Source organism: Marmota flaviventris, chromosome 1, assembly GCF_047511675.1.
Source record: "Marmota flaviventris isolate mMarFla1 chromosome 1, mMarFla1.hap1, whole genome shotgun sequence".
NCBI lineage: Eukaryota > Metazoa > Chordata > Mammalia > Rodentia > Sciuridae > Marmota > Marmota flaviventris.
In genome coordinates this window covers 161634419-161651952 of record NC_092498.1, presented here as the reverse complement: position 1 = coordinate 161651952, position 17534 = coordinate 161634419, and the positions used below count along the sequence as shown (strand labels likewise).

At 41.9% G+C, this 17534-nt stretch overlaps 1 protein-coding gene across 3 annotated transcripts in view; it reads left to right on the top strand.

Annotated features, from left to right (window-relative positions):
* Positions 1 to 17534, top strand: part of Atxn7 (ataxin 7) — a 149013-nt gene that overhangs the window by 75626 nt on the left and 55853 nt on the right. For all 3 annotated transcript variants that reach the window (XM_071618508.1, XM_027954523.2, XM_071618523.1), the window contains one exon: positions 11389 to 11493. In XM_071618508.1, the coding sequence (XP_071474609.1) occupies positions 11389 to 11493 (105 nt within the window). The remainder of the gene's footprint in view (positions 1 to 11388; positions 11494 to 17534) is intronic.

Sequence of the window (17534 nt, the reverse complement as noted above, 5' to 3'; positions counted from 1 at the left end):
TGGGTCATGGTGATATGGATAACTTCTCCAATATTGGTAATATTCAAGTTTTAGTCCAGATTTAATGATGCTGTATTTGCAATGCTTCTCCATCATGTATGTGAATCACCACCAGTGCAGATTCTGAAGGTTCTGATTCTAACCAGATTCCAGGTGATAACTCGAGCTGTTGGTCCGTGAACCATGCTTCAGGCAGCAAGGCTTTATTCTGAAGATGATATGCACACTGAGTGTGTACTTTGGTTTCCATTGTGACTATTAAAATAGAAGAACTAAAAATCATTTTCCCTGTGACTTGAGGGATCTGAACCAAACTCAAAATGCTTCCTATGTATTTCGTTATTTCTGAACCTTCTGGGTCATATTTCTGGTATGATTTTTAGAGATTTTACAGATATAAGCTAATTACATTTCAGTACGTCTTTTTCATGTAGTTATAAAAGATACAGTTGTCTAGTTTACAACACTCATTACAGACCTGTGGCTGCTAAATTTTACTCAAAAATACCATACGACAACATTCCTGACATGCGAGGCCAAGATTTTTTGTTTTGCTTTTTGGGTTTGGGTGGGGTTTTGTTGTTGTTTTGGTTTGGTTTTTAATTTTATTTTAAGACAGGGTCTTGCTGAGTTGTTCAGGCTGGCCTACAATTTGAAATCTTCCTACTCCTGGAGTAGCTGGGATTATAGGAATGTGCCACTGCAACTGGCCTACACCAGATTTTGAGAATGGGTCTCAACCGTGTTGCCCAGGCTGGCCTCAAATGCCTGGGCTCAAGCAATCCTCCTGCCTCAGCCTCCCAAGTAGCTGTTAGTACAGATTGTCACATGACGATTGCTTTTGTTATGTTGTTCCTGTAGACTGTGATCTTGCTAAACTCCTAAATTCCAGCTGGTGTTTTTGTACATTCCTTGGGAATTTTTCACATGGACATGATGTCATTTGCAAAAGGGGGCAAGTTTATTTCTTCCCTACCAACCTATATTCTTTTTATTTCTTTATTTCTCTTGGCCATACTTCTAATGCTATATTGAATAGCAGTGTTAGGAGTGGATACCATCACAACTATTCCTGAGCTTAGAAGAAAAAGCATTCATTCTTCACTGAGTACCATGCCAACTGTAGGGTTTTTTTGTAAATATTCTGTATCAAATTGAGGAAGGTCTCTGTATTACTAATTATCTGTTCAGATTTTTTTTCTTGTCATGAATTTCATCAAATTCTTTATTGCATCAATGGATATGTTTTTGTTTTTGTTTTTTTCTTATTTAGCCTGTTGAAATTGTGGATTCTGCTGTTTGGTTTTCAGATTGACCAGTCTTCCTCATACCCTTGGACCAAACTCAGTCTTATATGAGTTTTGTTAATTTTATTGATCTTTTCAAAGAACTAGTTTTTTGTTTTATTTATATTTCTCTAGATTTTTCCCTTTGAGTTTTATTGATTTCTGCACTTAGATTTTTTCTTCTGCCTACCTTGGATATAATTTGATTTTAAGATGTGAGATTATGTTATTAACTTGAACCTTTCCCTCAGTTTCTAGGATAAGCAGTTAGTGCTACAGGTTTCCTTCCCAGCACTGCTTTTGTTACATCTCACAAATTTTTGTTATGTTTTTTTATTTTTGTTCAGTTCAGTGTATTTATATCTTTTGTGACTTCCTTTAACTAATGGATTATTTGAAGTGTGTAGTTTAGTTTCCAAGCATTTGTAGATTGTTATCTGCTATGATTGTTAATTTGATTCCAATGTGTTCAGAGAATATACCTGATTTATATAGTGTATTTTTATTTACACACACACACGTATAATTTTAGTTCTTTTAAATTTGTTGTGGTCTATGGAGGTTAACCATTTAAAAACATAATGTTATAGGTCTATATCTGGTGCGATTCTGTAGTTAATGTTATTGTTAGTTGTATGAAAGACATGGGTTTTCTGCACCTCCCATAGGAGATACTTGGCTGCCTTTTGAACAAAAGAAGGAGTAGTATTCTTAACTGAGTCATGAGATTATAACTGTAACCTCAATAATAATAATGAAAACAATAAACACCATTCTTTATTGAGCTCTGATATATATTGCTGACTGTGTTTAGACGGATACAGAGATGAGCATTTCTTATGTATTAGCTCATTCATTCTGACTTATCAGGTAGATTATCATTGCTTCCATGGCCTTTCAGATGCAGAAATTGCATGCCTACAGGTTAAAGCCAGGTAACTAGGCACTTGAGACCACATCTTACCACAGGCTACATACACACTAGATAAAGATTTTGGTGGGCATTTCCAGATTTCTGTCATCTGGGGTTAAAGGCGTGGTTTCTGATTTGAGAGGTTAGAATTTGCTCACAGCATGTTGAAGAGTAGCTTCAGGAACATCTGCGACAGCCTGGCCTGTCGGTCACTGTTGTAACCCTGTTTGCCTTCCCCAGTCCAGGTTCCCCAGGATCCTGGTGTCCGCCTCCTGTGTCCTGACCCAGGTGTTATGTATCAGTTTCAATAGAAGCAGTGACATTGAAAGCACTTAAGGGCTCTTACCTGGGAAGGGTCTCTGTGGGGACATAGGACATTTGTAATTAGCAGTTAATAAATATCAGACAGCAGTATTTTCTGACCTAACTTTGGTTCTCTGATGTTTTTGTTGGTTCCTACTGTGGTAAACTCTTTATTTTTTTTCTTTTTAAAATCCACTATTTATTGACTGCTTTAGTTCAGATAAGGCCTCAAAACCACACACATTTGGCAGATTGCTCATTGGCCTTTCCTGTCTCTGATTGGTTACATCATTTAGCATCTTATGGTTAAAGGGAAATCCAGTTTCCTTTAATTATTGGAGTAGATGATATGAATTTGGGAGATTTGCTTGTGGAGGGTGGAAATAAAATTCTATTTTATCTTTTCCTAACTGGGACTCTAAAGCCCATTTTAAAACTTGAAAAACTCTAAAGCAATTAAAAACTTTCTATCGTTGATGCTGCTTTTAATTACCCACTATTGAGACTCCCCATTTGAAATCAATGTGGTGTTGACTACAGTGAAGCCTCAGTTATGTGGAGACTAGCCTTCCAGGTGACTTGAAAGTATCTCTAACACTAATGGGGCTGGGAGTCCTTATATCTCAGAAAACTTTGAGCAACAGTGAGAACAGACAATCCAGAGGTACCCCAAGAAGTCTGTTGTCATGTGGAAGTACCTTGGCTGACTCTGATGGAACTAGACAGAAGAACAGGGGTTTCCTGGGAGAGGCAGAGAAAAACTTAGGGAGGTGTTCGTGTAGTGAGGCTGTGAGCCTGGGATGAGCCCACCTTCAACTTGGGCTCCTCCACTTGCTGGCTTTATGACTTAATGCAGGCAGTCTCCTGGTACCACATGTACTTTTTCCTAAAGTAAAAAAGTCACTTTAGGACTTTTTTTTACATCAACCCCAAGAGCTCATGTGAGTTGATTAACATTGTTTTGGGATACAGGAAGCATTCAGTTAACTGTGAACTCTTACTATTTTTGTTGTACATATTAGTGCTTCTCAGGATTGGTAATTTTGTTTGTTTTTTTGGTTTACAAACACCCGATAACAGTACCTAGGGATAGTAGATACTCATGTATTTTCAGTAAATGAAATGATGCGTATAGAGCTCTTGGCATGATAGCTGGCGCACAGTAAGTACTTAATAAAGAGTGGTAACAACAAGTAGTAGTTGTAGAACAACAGTGTTGGAAGCAGTGGCCAGTGCATACCGTGACAGTGTAGCAGAAGTAACTATATGCACATGCCTTGCACATACCTCTTGCTGGACATAGTTAAGGGCTTTTTACGTAAACCTTTTCTTTTCATCCGTAACAACTGTCCATGAAGGTTATTCTGTTGACGGGTGAGGATACCGAGGTGGAGTAACAACTCTTAGCAACTGGATAGGATTGCGTTCCGGAAGCTGTTCTCAGATTCTTTTGTTGAGAATTTTCTAGGTTCTGTGCTTTGCGTGTGTGGCCCCTACCCTCCTGGAGCTTATATCCTAGTGAAGGAGATACGCCTGACCCCAAGTGACAAGTGGATGATGGACGAGGACTGTCTGAAGCCATAGGGGCCGTGGGTGATCAGGGAAGGTGTTTTCAGTGAAATGCAGGCTGAGACTGGAGGCAGCCAGACGAAGCACCCCATGCAGAGGGAACAGAATCAGCCGAGGTCCTGACAGTCACCAAGTCAAGGAGATGGGAGTACCAGAGTGCAATGAAGACCCCGAGCTGGGGTTGAAGTGAGTTTAAGGCACTCAGAACTCCAGAGTGGAGAGCTGGGAGACAGCATGTGCTTATTGGCTGCACACCCTAGGAAGGCCTCCTTAGTGCTGAGTGTGGGTACTAGGTCCTGTACTCGCAGACAAGAAGACTGAGGCTAGTGAGTGTCAGGCTGGGATTTGAACACAGCCGGTCTGGCTCTAGAGGCTCCAGCCAACTAAGTTCTTCTATTCTGCATCTCCAGTCCTGCATGCATCTCCAGAAGCTGCAGCGAGAAAGGAAGATGCTGCAGAACCATGTATGGATTCCTTACTCTGCCTCACTCCAACATCTGTGGTCTCCCGACTACTCTGCCGGGTCCTTCAGAGCGTTTCATACTAGTTTCCCTCTTCTTCATTCTGCAGGCTCCTCCTATCTTATTCTGCCTTTTGCATCAGTTTTTGGGGACCATCCTCCACCCTAAGTGACCCACAACCATGCCAGAGTTACCGTTTCTATCATGTGGCTTCCTTACTGAAGGTCTTGGGCTCTCCCTGATGTGCAAGGAAGAGCCACCCATCCTCCTGCAGCCAGATCCCCAGCAGGTGTCCCCTGCTACTGCCCTGCATGGCCTGTCGGGTGGAGTGTGGTTGGTCAGCAGTGGGAGCAGCAGACCACGAGAGAGTTCAGCTCACATTGTACAGTGGTCAGCTGCTGTTAGATGATGTATCATGTCCTGGGAGGTTGGCAACGGAGCTGGGTAGTTGAAAAACCTCACGTGTGAAATCTTGTGGCTTTGTAGCTAAGTTATCAAGTGTTTACTTTGGACTCAGCGCTGGGTCCTCTCCGTGGAATCCTCACAGTAGAGCTATGGAACACTGGTTCTTTGAACTATATGTTGTAGACAAGGGAAACCCAGGTTCAAAGAGGTTAAAAAATTTAACCTTGCTTACACATTTAGTAAAAGAAAGAGTAGGGAGTTGAATCCAAGTAGTCTTGACTGTAAAACTGCTTTGGGCTGTTGCATAGAATGTAGTAGTAAAAGAGAATTTCCCAGTAAGTAGATTTGAAAATAAGACCCTGAAATGTGGAGATTGAACCTGAAACTGTGTCCAGGTATGAGATCACGTGTTGGAAGAGGACTTGAAGTTTTGTCATCCTGAAGGGCATACGCAGTTCCAGCAGGTATTGTGTCACTCAGCAACATGAAGGCACATTTACAGCCTTCTGACTTAGGTTAAGTCTCTGTGATACCATCATAACATTTTGATCGTTATCCAGCAAGTAATATGTAAGACGTAATCATTGCTGCTTTTGGATTGATAATCACAAATGAGGAATGATGCTGGTGGTCTGTGTCAGGGCTTGTTTGTGCTCAGAGACCATGTCATGCGGGCCCTGCCTTGTGAGTCTCCAGAAAAGTGACTTGAGGCTAAGAATGAGTGAAGTAAAGCAACAGCCGGCAGAAGTCTGTGGGAAGTGAGTTCCACACGGAGGGACTAGCAAGTGCCAGCATGCACTGCAGGAGAGAGCCCACTGTGGCCCAGGATGAGAAACACCGCCGAGAGGCAGGCCTCCGCTCTGGGCCATGCAGCCAGGTCGAGGAGCTGTTTCTTTCCTCAGAGCAAATGAAAGCTGCAGGAAAGTTCCAGGCACCAGCACACACACAAGAGCGAGCTCACTCCCAGGGGCTGGCCAGGCAGGCACCGTGCTCTCGCTCCAGCAGTACTGTGGAGATTTTCATTTGTGAATCTTATTCGCAAGTCATGAGTCAGTGCGTGAAGGGGCTGTGGTGGAGGTGTGAGTGGGGCGAGGAGGAGCCCAGCTGGGAAGGCCCGGGGGGCCACTTCTTGTTGAGGGTTAGGAATTTCAGAAAGAGGGGAAAACTTTCCACGCTGTAGGAACCGTCTGGCCCAAAGGTAGAATTGTGGGGAGACAAGGTAGGTTCCGGGGATTCCGAGACCATCTTGGGACAGGGGTGAATTGACCCCCCATCCTAAATTCTAAGAGGCCTGGCTTTTGGAGAGGTGAGCCCAACCCCACTTTGACGCCGCGGGAGTCTTGGAAGTAGAGGGATGGTGTTATCGCTTTTCAAGTCAGTGGATCGGCCAGCAGGGGAGTGGAGGCCACCGGCGCTGCAGTCAGCATGGCTGGAGGAGGCAGATTCTGGGGGACACTGGAACCTGCCTGGGCTGATGAGTGCAGCACCCCTGGGTTCCAGTGGAGGCTTTGCCATGTGCTAGCTCATGAGAGCTGAATGCATGCCTTAGTTTCCTGGCCAGTCGTCGGGGGTGGGGGGTGACTTCTGTCTCCAGGTTGTGGGAAACAGTGGGCACTTCCAGGAGCCAGGTATCCTCCTGAGACTGTGTGTATTCTACTTTCCCTGCCTTGTGGAGTACCTGCTAAAAGAGGCACTGTGACCATCACTGTTTGACAAATGAAGAAACACAAGTCCACGGAGGTTATAGAACTTGCCAAGGTCACATGTGTCTTGAATGAGGGAACCAGGGGATACAGGGTGATAGAGGGTGGACCACATGCAACCACACTGCTTAAAATACCAGCAATACAGGATGACCGACTGGGGAGCAGCAGGGAGCAAGCCTTTGAAGAGGGGACCGCTGAGCTGAGACCTGAGTTGAGAATGTGCCAGGCATCTCATTTAAAGTGATGGCAGAGCCTGGTTGGGAATGAGATTTCTGGGTCTGCAGGGAGAACGGAGGTCAGTGTACCCAAAGCAGAGTGAACCGAGCAGAGAACAAGACAGGCTGAGAGAAGTGAATGCATGCTGGGGGCTGTTCTAAGGGTTGAGGTTTGTTCATAAAAAGCCACTGGAGTCGGGGTGCAGTGGTACGCACCTATCATCCCAGCGGCTCAGGAGGCTGAGGCAGGAGGATTGTGAGTTCAAAGCCAGCCTCAGCAATTTAGTGAGACCCTTTCTCTAAATAAAATATTTTAAAAAGGGCTGAGGATATGGCTCAGTGGTTAAGTGTCCCAGGGTTGAATTGCTGGTACCAAAAAAAAAAAAAAAGCCATTGAAGAAGCTATCAGAGACTTTTAAACAGGGCAGTGACATGATTTGGTAGAGGATTTTAAAGAATCATACTGGTGGCCTCGTGGAGGGGATTGAAGACCACTTGGGAGATTTCTTCCATAGTCTAGTGCCCTCCAGGTAGCTGTAGCAATGGAAAGAAGTGGGCAGAGGTTTTGAAATGGAGCTAACTGGATTTGCTGGTAGCCTGGATGTGATGAGGGACAGAGAGTTAGAGATGATACCAGGGTTTTTAGTTTTGGCCATTGAGAGGCTAATAGTATTTACCCAAGAGAGGAAAGCTTATTAGAAACAAGAAGTGGGGCAGGGCCCACGTGAAGTCTCTTGGACATGCTTGTTCCATTTGAGATGTGTATATGAGACGTCCAGATGGCAGTGTCTAGTAGGCAGTTGGCTACTTGAATGTAGACAGAGCTTGGGAGTAGTCTGGGCTGAAGATAGCAACGTAGGAGTCATTGGTATGTAGAAGTTGGGGATGTGTGGGAGAAGGGAGACACTCAGGATACTGCAAAGGTTAAATGCTTTGCAACAACATTCAAGTTGGGTTGTTGTTGAACACAGTCTCCCATTTGGAAGTAAAGGTCAAAGTTGTATTAACACCCTTGCTGCAGTGGAGATCCTGTCTCCAGCCCAGGGCCTTCATTCTGCAGGGGACTGTGGTGTTTCTGTACGCATGTGCTCACTGGTCTGTGTGCTTAAATCCAGTCCTTCCCTGAATGCTGGCCTTGGGTCCCTAAAGTACCCAAGGCATAGATGTGGGGCCATTCACTCACTTATTAGAAGGTAGTGGTGACCCAGATCTCGAGAAAGGGCCAGGCCTTACACAAGAGCAAAATCCATTCTTTAAATTAGCTTCAGAATCCATGAACTCAAATACAGTATTAAAACTCTTCATATTTTTAAGTACAGAATTGATGGTTTTAGTTATATATTAAAAGCATATTTTGTAAACTTTTAAATTCAATAAGAATTTCATTTTTATTAACTCCGTATTTTTTTTCTGTTGTAAATCAAATTTTTCTTTGCATTTGGATAAGAGCTGTATGTTAATTTGTGGGTGGCCTGATTACGAATTTATGCTTGAGAAGTATTCAGAAACATATCTATGGCCTTTCATACAAATTATTTCATTTCTTTCTGTTGCCACAACATTCCTCACTCTGTTCCTGTTGCTAAGGCCTCTGGAATGTCCCAATACAGAAAAAGGATATAGAACATTTTGTTTGTTTGTTTGTTTTCCCTGAAGAAATTTTATTTAAATTATCTTGAACGCGCTTTGCTTCCAAATATGGGTATGTGTAGTAAAAAATTCAGAAAGCTGAAATTATAATTGCTTAAGATTTTTATAATAGGAACTCAGTTCACAGGGTAGGATGAACTGGGCTTGTGTATACGTTTCTTTCCTCTGAGGGGTGGTGGCACATGGCACACGTGCTCATTAGGAAGATGCTGTGTGCTAACGAGAGACTAAGAGAACTTACAAGTCGCGCAGAGCTTGAGTCCTGGTCATGGTGCTTTCTTGCTGGGTGATATTAGACAAGTTTATTTCTTTATAAGTAGAATGAGGATTATATTGTAAGCTTATTGTTAAAAATAAATAATGGGATCAGGATATGAAGATGGGGAGGGGACGAGGGTAGATGGAAATGATCAGTGCACATGTGTGCATGTACGGAAGTAATCACAGTGAATCCCATCATCTGTACAATTAATATGTGTCCATAATAATAATAAATCAACTTTGAGATGGGACAAACCCATATATAAAGTGCTTAGCCCAGGACCTGGCACACAGTAGTCAACTGTCATGGCCATCGTATCAGTTGTCTGTTGATCTTAAGTTATTGAGGAAATTGAAATTTTTACAGAAGTATAGGTTCTTGGTCCCTTCCAGAATGACCCCGCCTTCTTAGTTTTACTAACTCTGTCACACATACAAAAAGATCAAAGAAACCAAGATAGAAAGGGAACCCTCTTCCTTGTGGCAAACGTGAATCCTTGCTACTTGAAAGGATCTCTATATCTTGGTATTTATCAAACTGCCTTATTTTTAAATGGGTCCCCAGAAATGTCTAGTGTCTGGCAAAGTGATACATTTTTAAATAGCATTCCTTGTAAGCAATGTAAGAAACTACACAAACTATATCAGGACAAAAACTAAATGAAGACTATGTATTTAAGGCTGCTGTAATTACTGTTTAATTAATAAAACTTATTAATTTGATTTGATAATTATAGATTTCTCATATTTTTCAACTATAAATTGTGAATTTTATACCACTTTAGTAATTTGGATTTTCCTTATTAATAGGCCTATCAAAGATAGTAAGCACAAGGATATCTTGGAGCTTAGGGTAAACTACCTTAAATTTTACTGTTGAGAATGAAATGTCATGTCAGAAACAGTAGCCGTGGAAAATGGCTTACTGTGTGTATACCAGTACACACAGAACCTTTCTCCTCCTCCACGTGCACGGTCTTTACTAACTCAATGTGTGCATGCTTTCAAGGAAAACAGCATGTTGTTTGGCTCCAAACTTTTTTGTTAAATAATTAAGCTTAGCTACAGAAGTTAGCATTCTACTGGAAGCTTCTTCAGTTGTCTGACCTGCTTATGTAATCAGAGGTGTTTAGCCTTGATAGTCCAATTTATTGGAGTTGGAATCTGGATGAAATGTTTAGAAATCAGGGTTTTTTTCTTCAAGAGGGCCCAGACCCCAGCCATCTCAAATCCCAGCTGTTGACCTTAGACAAAGTGCTTCACCTTCCTGAGGCAGTTTCTTCTTCAGTAGAATAGTTATAATGGTACCTACTTAAGTAGCTGTGAGTATCAAATGAAAGAGAAATGGGTCAGTGCTGCATCTGCATCCCAGAATCATGCTGGACCATGTTGGTTTCGGATTCATAGCAAGCCATCTGCAACTCAGTGTAATAGAACTATTTAAAAAAATCTGAGATGCAGCCACATGTGACTATCAGATCTGTCATTTACTATTTTAGAAAATATCATCATTTAGTATCTTAGGGCATTTTCTTCTCCCTATAAAAACCACCAGTATAACCCACACTGGAGAAAGTGAAATTAAATTTTTAAGAAAAAAAGCAGATGCTCATCAGCTTTTGGGGTCTTTTAAACATTTGATGAATTGAAATGTGCCACCTATTCGTTTATAGCAAATATTCTAAATAGTACATGTAGTGTAAAATACTTGTTTAGAATCACTGATGTTGAAATCTTTAAAAAGTTTAGGTTCTCCATCTGAACTTTATGCTCTGTTCCCTAGATCATTGTTCTGTGAATAACATGAACCATTCTTCATGGTAGGGACTTTTAATTTAACCATATTTACAATGAATAAAGTTACTTTTAATCTTTATGCTTATGCAGATAGGTTAGCTTATTATTTTCAAGTTGACATTATTGTTAAAAACTATCTTCTGCTCGATTCTGGTTGGTAACCAACTATAAGTAATAATGTGAAATGCTGTGTTTGTGCCGAAGCTCTGTTTGGTGGCATCAGTGTATAAATAAATGGACTAGAGGTGGTGATTGTGACCTGGGGGGAAATATTTCTTTCTTTATTTAGATATATATTTAATATAAAACATACCTGTATACAATATCTATAAATATAATATAGAAATAAATACAAAATATATGTCTGAATTATATACATATATATATTCATGCTAGTGAAGCCAGCAATTTTCCTCTTCGGTGACATCTCTGTTCCCCTTCTTAACTTATCCATAGGACTTGGGGACCAGCTGACTGGAAACAATCATAGTTAAACAAATAAAACTATCAGATTGTACAGCTTTGAGGATTACTGAGCATTTTATATGATTTCAGATTCTTACACAACTCTTGAAAGAGTTCACTTTAACGTTGCTTTATTATATGAATGTGTTGTTTGCATTTTAATAGATTTGTTTTATTACCCCTCACAATTTTTGGTGCATGTTATATTAACCCTCTGTAAAAAGTCTGTTCCTTTTAAGCTGGAGTACAGTTGTCAGAGAACACTGATGAGAAGGTGACTCCTTTGGAGAGTAGCATTCCTCCATGTGGCTTTACAGAAGCCAGATGAGTAAGTGACACTCTGTTCCTTTGTTGCAGACATGCCAATATTTGGTCTTTGTCCAGCCCATGATGATTTCTACTTGGTGGTGTGTAACGACTGCAATCAGGTTGTCAAACCACAGGCATTTCAATCACATTATGGTAAGTGGTTAACTATTTGAAAATTACTTTTTAAAGGTAAAATGGAAAAGTGGGGTTAGACTGCAGGCCAGTCATGGCACATAACATCCCTCCTTTCACAGGAAGTAGACTGTCAAATTCATAGAGAGGGTTAATACCTATCAGATGTTGAGTGTTTTCTGATTTTTATTGAAATTGATCTGCTAGTGATTTTCTGGGTTTTTTTTTAATTGAAATTAGGGAAAGTGTATTTTATAAGTTGTCTCTTGAAATACCACACCTATGTTTCCTTCTTGAGTCTCTGGTTATGAATTTGGTAGATTTTAAAGTTAAACACACACACACACAGTATAAAGGCATGGGCCTTTCTTGAAATGTGATTTCGAAATTTCCAAGTTCAATAGTTAAGTAGACATTTTTAAAATACTTGTGAGTTGTTTCCTCATTGCTCTTACCAGTATAAATGCAAGTTCGAAAACAGAAAACAGTGAGTTCTAAGATTAGAGTTTAACTGAAGCATCTTAGGAATCAAACTGGAGTTGAATCCTAAGTGATAAAAAGGAGCAACCCCGGCAGCCTTCTAGAACAAGAGCATTTGATGCAGAGGGAACAGCCAGCTCACAGTCCTGAGGCGGCCACTGTGGCTGAAGGGTTAGTGAAGAGAGAAAGGTGGGAGCTAGAGGAATCCAGAGTTAGAGGCAAGAACCTGCTAACTCTCAGGCCAAGGTAAGAAGCGGCGTGGGGCGTTGGTTTGTGTAAGGGAGTGACACAGTCCCATCTCACTGGGTGATTTGCTGGAGAGTAGTTCAGAGGCAAGAGGTATCACTAGGCTGAGACTCAAGTTGGCAGTAGAGCTGGGGAGACTGTGGAGCTTGGAGATGTTCTTAAAGCCAGAACTTTTAGGGACTACTGTTGCTTTATGATTCACACCATCATAATCAACATCCCAACATTTTTTCCCAAGGAGTATATCTTATATTTAATCATAAAAAGGTTCTGAGTTCTTGCTTCTGGGTGAGGTCCTGTGGTAATCACCAAAGTGAGATAAAAAATTAGTAAGAAACTCTCTCTGCTAAAGACTCAGGCTAGCAACAGAAAGGCTGCTAGTCATTTGGCAGGTACTTTGGAGTTAAGGATTTTGAAGCTGGAATATCCTAGATTTAAACTTAAACCTACAGGGCAACCCTTTTTGGGTCCCCTCTTACCCTGAGGGATCTGTCTCTTCTCACTCTCAAAATAAATAAAATGAATAAATTCAAACCCCCCAAAGCAATATGTTATTACTTTGCTTGAGCAAGTCATCCTGCCTTGGAGTCCTTTCTCATAGTATGGGGAGGGTGATACCCACCTCATTGGGGGGAATTAAATGAAATAACCTAGGTGAGCCCAGGCCTAGGGTATGACTGATAAAAGAGGGAGGGCGAGAGCCAGGTGGTTGAAGACACAGCTGTGGATGGATGCAGGTAGTGTGTGTCTAGTATCATAACACAGTCACAGCCTTCAGAGTAAGGAGGGACACAGATGGTCTTAGATAGTAACTCGGGGAGGGCTCCTTAGAGAAAGTAACCTTCATGTTAGGGTTTGAGAAGTAGAGTGGGTTGTTTCTCCCCATGTAATTTTTTTCTCAATTTTTAAACTTGGAATACATATCCATTGTGGAAAATGCAGAAAATATTGTTTTAAAATAACCTGTCGTCCCCTTAATGGGAAGTGTTTGGATGGGAATAGAGAGGACTGCCACATACGGCTGCACAGTTTGTGCACTGAACGCCGTATTTGGTGGCCCCAGGCTGACAACAGGGTGATGTGAGTAAGCTCAGAGGCAGGAAATTCCAGGCAGCCTGGAATGTGCTGCACAAGAGCCGCCATTGGTCAGAACTGATGTACGCACGTGTGAATGAGCCGTGTGCAAAGTCAGGCTGGGACTGGCTCACAGGGCCTCGCTGCCCACAGAGTCCCCTGCCCTTGGTGTGTGCTGGTGGAGACCTATTGCACATTTTTAGAACCAGAGAGCTGTGAGTTAGTAATGCTTCAGAGAATTGAGAAGTTGAGCAGATTAGAAGGAAGAGCCAGAGGAAGGGCTTACTTTTTCTAGGCCTTTCTTAGGCAGAAACAGGCCCTCTTGGATGTTTCTTCAAGGAGAACCTCACTCAGTGGTGACAGTACATCTTTATGGGGTTTTAAAAAATCTTCCTCTTGTCTCATTATTAGAATGATAGTGTGTGAGTGAGAAAATCTGTCTTAAGATCCTATGTCTACCCAGTCCCCAGCATAGGGTGCCTGACAAAGCCACTGGGGAAAGAAGGGGCAAAGTCCTTCCAGGGCCAGGGGAAATATCAGAGATGGAAGAGGAGTTTCTGGCAGGAAGGTGAGGCCTGGTACCTGAGTGCCTGCTGGGGAATGTGGAAGGGGTGTCGTCTTTGAGGCAGCAGTGGAGGGGAAAGCTGGTGAGATCACAAGAATTTGTTGTCAGGGGCCTGGGAACAACTGCATGAAGTGGAGGGAGCCCCATGTGCTGGCCTTGGAATGACGCTCACAGTTCAGCCACTGTATCTTCTGTCTTGAGGACAGGGGTTACAAAGGAAAGAGTATTTTAAGGAACCTTTCTTTGTTGAAATTTCAGAAGGGCAGTTCTTGCATTCTCTTTTTACAGTTAATAACAAAAAAAGAAGTGTTTTTCAAATTCAGAATCTTTCTGAGTGGCCATCGTAGCTTGTTTGTCAGAGTACCGATACTCCCTGACCTAGGAGTTACGTCCTAATAAACCCATGGTGAGTTGAAAGTATCCTGAGTTACAAATGCATTCAGTCCATCTAACCTCCTGAACACCTTGGCTCAGCAGCACCACCTGCCAGGTGTGGTTGGTCCCTGGTGTTGCTGCTCACTGCTGTTGCCCCCGAGTATCACAAGAGATAATTGTATGACCTGGAAAAACTGGAAATGGTTAAAATTTAAAGTACAGTTTCCACTGAATGCCAGATGGCTTTTATACCATTGTAAAGTCAAAAAATGGCTAAGTTGAACTATTATAAGTTGTGGACTGACTGTATTAGGAAGAACTAGTACCTGCTAAGGGAGGGAATGTAATTTTTCTCTTTTTGGATGAAATTGGTGAACATGTGGAGGCAGCTTTCACCTGTCACTGGTATTCATTTGTGACTTTTAAGAACAAATGAGCAGTTGTTACAAAGTTCAACGGGCAGTTCCTTTAAAACCACTGCTGCCAGTACAGGAATGGACACTAGTGTGAAAGCAAGACGTGTGTAAATCACTTAACGTTAGTGGTAAAATTATTGTGAATTAGTGAGCGACTTACTATCCAGAGGAGTAAGAGGTCATATGCTTTGGGGGAAGTAATGATTAATCAGGATTTCCACTTGCAGTGATGGCGAGTGATTGTAGTGTCATTTTGGCATCTTCGGGTCTCATAGTCTGATTGCTTTTATATAGATTGCTTGCTTTCTTAGAACTACACAGTGATACTGTTTTCTCAGTGTTTTAGTGTTTTGCAATACTCGTCCAACATGCCCTCAGTTACTCAGTGTTTTTAAAAGCAAGATGCTTCTTACTGCTAATTTCAGATTTTAAAATATAATTGAGGCAGTAGACCTGAAGCCTGCTGCACATCTGAATCCAGGGAGCTTTCTAAGTGGCAGAAGCCCCAGGCCCACTCAGATCACCACATCGGAATCTCCAGGGTTAGAGCCCATGAGTTGGCAGTGCAGACCCACAAGCTGGCCAGAATTCATTGCTTGCACAGCAGATATGGTCCACTCTGGTGGAGCTGTTGCTGTGTACTCCCAGGACTGGCATAGTGATACACACTATGACAGATTGTCGCTTAGATTTGTCAAATCTAACGATGAAAGGAGGCCCCTACTTTTTTAAACTAATTTTTAAGTCCTTGTCGTACATTCAGGAAATGTCACATTAATACCTCTAGAACTTTTTTTTTTTTTTTTTTTTTTTTTTGGGCAGTACTAGGGATTGAACCCAGGAACACTTTATCACTGAGCTACATCCCCATACCTCCTTCCTTTTTTAAAAAAATGTCAAGGCAGTGTCTTAAGATGCTGAAGCTGGCCTTGAACTTGCGATCCTTCTGTGTCATCTTCCTGAGTTTCTGGGATTGCAGGTGTGTGCCACCAGGCCCAGTTGTAAACCTTTTAAGTATGATGGGGGGGCTGGGATGGTGATGTTCCCTATACCTGTAAGCACCATTCTTTAGAAGGTGGGCACCTTAGTTGATCAGTTATTTGATACATTTGTTGGTCTTGTGCCACTGGAGAGAATAAACCGTGTGGTCCTGTTTACCTGTGTTTGTTCTGGATCTGAAGAGGTGGGGACAGGGTAAGGTTAGGGAATGACTTGTGGGGTGCCTTTGGGGTGTATACTGAGTGGGCCTCCCAGTGATTCCCCTAGAGTGCAGGTGACACTGCTCTGTGCTGCTGTATCGCTGTGTTGGCTATAAAGAAGGCCTTCATTTCTCTCTCAATTTTGCAAACACGGGTATCTTTCAGGAAATAGATGAGCCGTGCTAATTCAGTTTGGACAGGTACCACATTTAGAATCGCTGCTCAAAAGTCAGCCGTCTAAGTGATTCTGCCTTAGACGAGTTAGGCTGATCTACTTGTTAACATTTTCAGTCAGCATGAATCTTGAGCAAGGCCACCATAGTAACAAGGGGTTCAGCCATCTTTTCTCAAACTTGGCATCAAGTTCTGGCTTATTATTGGCTAGCATATTTGCACATGATAATCTTTCTTTAAATTAAACCGCTTTCATTCAAATAAATCCATTTATAAAGAAAAGCTTGCTAGAGCCATAAAGTGTGTTGACCATAAAAGATAGTAAATGTAAAACAGAGTGAAAGAAGACCATCGGCTCCCGTGCTGATGCCCATGCCGGTGCTGGCTCGCAGCAGAGTGGCCACAGCAAGTGTCATCCACGCACAGGGTGCTGCTGCTATAGGAGCTGGAAGAGATTCGGAAAGGGAGAAAGCTGCACTTGTGATTTAATGCTATTAATGTTGGGAAGTGATACCTACTCCATGTTTTGGGAAAAACCAGTTTACAGTGTTGGACTTGACTTCTTAGATATCAAAGGAAAGACTACAAAGACCAAGCCTAGCACTCGGAAGTCGGAAGTCGAATTGTAGAATCCCTTGTTGATCTGCAAAAGAATCTCAGAAGACAAATACCATTGTCATTCGTTGTTGCCATTACACATTGAGCCACTATGGAGCCACTACTAGTCACTATAAGTAGCCTGTTGACGAAGTCTATTGATGAAGCCTCAGTGTGGGACATCTGCTCCTCAGACCTCCGTTCACAAAGGGAGGTGTCATAAATCAGGCTTTTTCATTAACTGTGTAAAAGTGGCTTTAGCAGAAACCCTTGCTGCGATCTTGTCGCTTTCTCCACATACCGACATTGTGAACCTTCTTAGATGAAGAGCTGCACATGCGTTGCTTGGACTTAATGTCCCTTGACGTGCACTGAGGTGCTTTGGAGTCTTTGAGATCCCAGCATAAATTGTATTTGTGAAAATGTCCTTTTCATCTGAGAATGAGTAAATTACTTGTGAGAAATCACACATGCTTTTTTGAGCTAATTAATTGTTTTCAAAGGATGTTAGTGTAAGGACAAAAAGAGGCCTACTCTGGGAGAGCTGGTGGGTGGGCTGGCGCTGGCTGGGGTGCTGCTCCTCACTGTTGACAGCTTTTCTCTTGGTTGTGACCAGCAGTCACCATTGTATATAACTAAGGTACTTTGGGTCACACAGCCAAGGTTGTGCTATTTAATAAAGGACACAGGACTCTTCTTTTGCCATCTGATGGCCCTAGATATGGAAAATAACAACTTAACCTTATTTATTGAATAAGTTATTTTATTTAACATTTTGGTAACTATTTCTGAATGAAAAAATTTTGTTTCTTTGAAATGTGGTAGATTTGGCCACTAAATTTGTATAATCTGAGTCTTTTTCTACTTTGAAATTTTCAGTGATAATTAATCTTTTTAGGAGTAGCACTCATTTAAAAATCCACAGACTAATGATAC